This window comes from Scomber scombrus, chromosome 8 (genome assembly GCF_963691925.1).
Source record: "Scomber scombrus chromosome 8, fScoSco1.1, whole genome shotgun sequence".
Lineage (NCBI taxonomy): Eukaryota > Metazoa > Chordata > Actinopteri > Scombriformes > Scombridae > Scomber > Scomber scombrus.
In genome coordinates this window covers 13,090,239-13,096,163 of record NC_084977.1, presented here as the reverse complement: position 1 = coordinate 13,096,163, position 5,925 = coordinate 13,090,239, and the positions used below count along the sequence as shown (strand labels likewise).

The window sequence follows — 5,925 nt, the reverse complement described above, 5'->3', positions numbered from 1 at the left end:
TAACAAAACTACATTTGACATTCTTTTCAATTTACTTCTAGGATATGTTTAACCTTAAAAGGAAGATGGTGCTCATGATGTTCACTCTCTGACTTCTTCAAGGAGAATGACACAGCTTGAAAACAGAGAATGAGGACAGCTTTTTAGCCATCTCCACGGCAGATTTATAAATATTTTGCTATTCATTGGGTTACTTTTTAAAAACTATTTCCATTCTTTTCTCTTGTTGGTTTAATACTAATAATTGAATTCCACACATGAATTTCTGTAACTTCTTTGCATTTCATTCTAACAATTTTAAAACTGCACCCTTTATTCCACAAATTAAAAACTTTTTTCTCTAATTTATTGACCTACCACAACAACAGGTCGATTTGCTACGATATTGTAAATCTTTTTGCATTTTGTTCACCCTCCTGTTTGTTATATTTCTCTGTATATCTTCATTCTAGTTCATTCATTCAAGTCAATTTTATATGGGCTTTATGTGTTTCCATGTAAATCTGTAAGTATTTGATTGCATTCATCTGACAAAGCAAATCACAAATCAGAAAAAGTGAAACTGTTTAATAAGAAGTCACAAAAGGGTTCACCTGATGAAGAACTGATGATAAATTAACATTGAATGTATCTGATTAAAAATAGTTTTCTTCAAATTAACATTTGCTCAGTTTTGCTTGCGACTTATTTTTGTTGTTGCCTGAAACATAAACCGCTTTCATGTCAGTATTTTGCTGAAGCTCTCCACCACAGTCTGGCGGTTAGTATCTCTACCAAAAAATATTTAACTTCCTCCACTGTGTCCATTAATAGACAGCAGACATGTATTTTTTTAATGTACCACATCCTATGAAATGTACCAGTGTGTCATTTTCAGTCGGTCTCAGATCCTTTTTCCATATATTGAATTCTGTCCATGTTTGATGCCCCCCATGTTTAAACTCTAATTTATTGTACTGGCATGTGCATAAACTTCAATCTAGGGGTTTCCAGCACAACCTGACCTACTTACAAGGTGATTGAGAAGGGAAGATAGTTTGAAAAGGTCAACACTTTAGCAACACACCACTATTTACTGAACAACTTGACAGTTAGATCAACATGTCTCTGCTTGCAGCCTTCATCAGGGTTATGATGAAGGCTGCAAGCCACTCAAGGAAGAATCAACATTCTTCTTCATCATCCTCTTCCTCTCTGTCTGTACCTGCAGTGGGGATAGCTGGTATGCTTTTCTTTGCTTTTGGGATTCATGGTCACATGGTAACAGAAGATGCCGTACTGTCGAGGTGGAGTCTCCAACATCTGCATAAAAGGTATTTACTCTGGTTAGTCAGGGCTCTTATTTGATGTTCTGGTGATTTTGTTTTGTATTTGTGAATTCAAACTGTATTAATGGACCAATGTGCTGGTTGTCCTGCATTGCTTGCCAAACATCCATTGTTGAGAGTGGCTTTAAGCTGGCTTTTCTATGGTGCACAACAAAACGTCAGGAAAAGGTCTACCTGATGATGATGCAGCATTGAATTTATATGATTTAAAAAGTTTTCTTTAAATTAACATTTGTTCAGTTTTGTTTTGTTTTGTTTACTTCCACTTTGTTGTTGCCTGACACACAAACTGCTTTCCAAGCAAAATTTTGCTGAAGTTCTCCACCACAGTCTGGACACTCAGTATCTGTTCCACAAAATATTTAACCTCAACTGTGTTCATTAAGAGAGAACTGATTTATATGTTTACATAATAAGTACATCCTGTGAAATGAGCTTGTCATTTTCAGTCTATCTTTCAATTTAAATCTAGAGACAAGTGAATGAGAAAATAATTTTTATTATATGAATAACAAAAAATGATAATCATTAGACTTTGGTGCTTGAACTCCACAAGGACATCATCCCAAAGCAGCCGCAACATAGATCCACCCATGGAGTCCAGACACTGTTGGAGGTGGAGGCTGATGAAATCAGATGAGAATAATGGCCAATGAAGTGATGGGACTGCTGATCCTGCGGTGACTGGGTGGAGATGGTGTGCTAGATGCTAGACTAGAGCCTAGAGAGTGAGACATATTTAAAAAGACAACTAGAATGATGATAGGCCACAGATGAAAGTGTGTCGTGCTATTGGATAGACGTGATCGACAGGTGACAACTGAAACTTAAACTATGCCCGCTGAACATTGACAACCAGGAAAAAGGTGAGCATGCATGAGATTTAAATTTCATTAAGCTCCATTTACTACATCATGTCATTCCATGTCCATGTTTCTGTGTTCTTGTTCTGGTGAAAATGAGCATCAACTTCTACCTATGATCCCTTGTGTTTTAACTATATATGTATGTGTGTGTGTATATACTGTATATATATATTATTGTGGATTATTTCAGTTACAGCATAACATTAAGTTATGCACATTAGGTTATACGTAGGAAAATATACCTACAATATATTTCATTTGAAAAGAAACTTGTTTGTTGTTCACATCATGATGTTATGTCTGGGTCTTTGAAATTCATATTGATCCTAAAATCAGCTATAAAATAAAAGTGACCATATTTAGCTCTGCTATGTCCATAGACAGCAGTTAATGGTTACTATTCAGAAAATGTGCTAAACATAGAATAAGAAAACATTTCTAAATACAGAAATTTGACATGTTCCCCATTTTTCTTTTTTTCCTAGTATATTGCAAACAAAATGAAAGAAAAAACGTTCTTATTATTCTGCATCCTTTTTGTCAGCTTGATTGCTGGTGAGTAAAACTGTGCTTATCCTATTAAAGCCTAAGCACAGCTTATTTTAACAATGAACAAGAACACAAAAAACCTTTCAGCATTTGTGTCTTTATTATATCTTCATCATACAGACATAAGACAGAGGGTTTTCTAAATGTATGAATATAATTGATAACTGGATTATCTTCTTTTGAACATATAATATTCTCAATGGAAATAAAGGTGGAACTCATTTTTAAGTACATCTGTTACATACAGTAAATTTTGCAGTTCCTAACTGGACGAATTTGGGTCTATTAACTTTCGTTTGAGAGGGCTGACCAATGCACAACTTGCAATAAGAAATCATTTTACTGTAGCCTAAATATGAGGCAAGATGAGTTCATGGCATGAGACAATAGAAACTTTACAATAACTGTACACACATGCCTAAATTTGGTTATAACATAATATTTGATTTTGTCACACCTCTTTAGCTATGGAGAAAGGTTTCATTAGGCTGGCTGGGGGTCAGTACTCTCACGAGGGCCGTGTGGAGATCTTTCATGATGGCGTTTGGGGGACTGTGTGCGATGACGGCTGGGATATGAACAATGCCCACGTTGTGTGTCGACAGTTACATTTCCCAGGTGCAAAGGAAGCTCTGGTATCCTTTGGCAGTGGTAAGGAAGTTATGCTTGACTTTGCCAGATTGTAAATATACATATGACTCAGTGAAACTGTTTGTGCCACTCAGATAAACTCAAACATTCAACAAGCACACAAGCATTCAACAGATATTATCATAATGAACGTGTGACTATTTTTCATTGTGTGGATGATCCTGTGTTAGGGGAAGGCAACATCTGGTTGGATAGTTTAGTCTGTGATGGGACAGAAACACACCTGCAGCAATGCCAATTACCTGAGTGGGGTGACCATAACTGTAATCATGGTGAGGATGTTGGCATTAGATGCAAAGAAGGTAAGGCAACCAAGTGCAAACAAGAAGATTAAATCAAAAAACACAATTTAAATTCCCAACACACAAAACGTGAGCTCATGGCATGAGATAATAGAAACATTACTGTACACAGATGCCTAAATGTGGTTATGTTTTTGTCACACCTTTTTTTAGCTACAGAGGAAAATTCAATAAGGCTGGCTGGGGGTCAATACTCGTTTGAGGGCCGTGTGGAGATCTTTCATGATGGCGATTGGGGGACTGTGTGCGATGATGACTGGGATATGAACGAAGCCCAAGTTGTGTGTCGACAGTTACATTTCCCAGGTGCAAGAGAAGCTCTGGTATCGTTTGGCAGTGGTAAGGAACATCTGCTTGACTGTGAAAGTGTGACGTCTGACTCAGTGAGATTGTTTGTGCAACTCAGATAAACTCACAAAACAGCATACTACAGATATCATGATAAAAGTGTGACTATTTTTCATTGTGTTAGGGGAAGGCAACATCTGGATGGATAATTTAGCCTGTGATGGGACGGAAACAAAACTGCATCAATGCCAATTCAGTGGGTGGGGAGTCAATAACTGTAATCATGGTGAGGATGTTGGCGTTAGATGTGAAAAGGGTAAGACAACCAAGTTTTGGCAGGACATTGAACTAAAAAAAAACCTACAACTTTTCTTCACAACACACTGAAACCACCCTGTAATGATCTCTATCAGGGCCAGAACCTATTAACACGGATCCCGGCAATGAGTTCTCTTTGGACCTCAACACAAACCTCTCTCATCAGCTTGGAGAACTGTTTGACAGTGGATGGGACTGTGACTTGAACATCACAGTGGTGGTGGACAACAACACTGTCAAGACAATCTGTGCTCACAGGATCATCCTCTCTCTGAACTCATTTCTCAAAACCTCACAGCCAGACTTCAGCAGCCTCAGCATTGATGTTGACTTTAACTGCAGTCAACACGCCAATGACTTTGTCAGGTAAGAGTTCAAACTACCTCTGGCTCTCTCATTTTCTTCCTTCATATTGATAACTTTAGTTATATTTTGACTAATCTGTTGAATTTTTAAAACATTTTTCATTTTCAGGGTTTCAGTTGGCTTTGCAAAATTAAACTGACTGTGGTGCCTAATTCCAAAATTAAAGGAATACATTTGACAAATTGTTGTTGTGTTGGTAACAGCTGAGTTTGTTTGTGTTGCAGATACTTCTACACAAGAAAGATTAAGATGACACTTTCCTCAGCCTATTGCATTCTCAAGATGGCACTGGACTGGGGTCTTAAAGAAATTCACAATGAAGGAGCACATTTTTTCCGATTTTTTCTCCCAAAGGACATCAATCTCCACCATCAAAAGTTTTTCTATGAGTATGCAGTCCATACCGATGATGAAGCACTGCAGGAAGTCTGTCTTCACTACCTGGCTTGGAACTTTGAGACTCTGATGCACTCCCCAGCCTGGACTGATTATCCATTTGGCCTGGTCAAAGCTCTTCTGTCTCGCTCAGACCTTGTTGTACGTAATGAAACAGTCATCCTGAATGGACTGGAGAAATGGGCAGCAGCCCAAGGACACACAACCATTCCTGAGATCCTTTTCAAGCTCATCCGTTTTCCAATGATACCAGCTGAAAACTTATACACACTTGATGGCTCACAGTACGATGTAAGAAAGTTTCAGGGGTTTCAGTTCAATGCCTTGCCCATTAGGACACTGATCAATGTCCTGAGGGAAGAACAAAATGTTTACATAGCCAGGATTTACACTGGCAGACCATGGAGCTATACCTTCAGCTCTCAAAGTATCAGCTCTTACAAGGATTTGGGGTTTCACCGTCTTCAAGGGAAGCGCATCAATACCCTGACATCTGATTTCCAAACACCTGTTCATAACAGCGCCAGTTTTGCTTTTAACAGCATGCGTTGGAAAACACAAGTATTTCTCAGTGATAAAGACTGTTCAAATATCTCTTGCCCTTATTTTCCAGCCATTGGTTTGAAGATTCAAGAAAAGAACAATGATTTACCCAAAGACACAGAGCAACGTATTTGTTACAAAAAAATGCTTGTTGTAATGTGTGAAGGGCAGTATGTTTTTCATGTTGAGGAATTTAACAATCAGGATTTTGTATCTGTTCCAAGCAGTGCCGAACGTGCCTATCCATGCCACTCAAACAAGTTGTCCTACCAAGTGGTGGTGCGTCCTCAATTTTGTGCATTTGACTTCACTCAGTGA

The 5,925-nt window shown here is 38.2% G+C and overlaps 1 protein-coding gene across 1 annotated transcript; it reads left to right on the top strand.

Moving 5' to 3' along the window:
* The first annotated feature begins 1,270 nt into the window (after positions 1–1,270).
* Positions 1,271–5,925, top strand: LOC133984786 (galectin-3-binding protein A-like). Its single transcript, XM_062424261.1, has 5 exons — positions 1,271–1,313; positions 3,209–3,394; positions 4,169–4,300; positions 4,398–4,668; positions 4,893–5,925. The coding sequence occupies exons 1-5, from the start codon at positions 1,271–1,273 to the stop codon at positions 5,923–5,925; spliced, it is 1,665 nt and encodes a 554-aa protein (XP_062280245.1).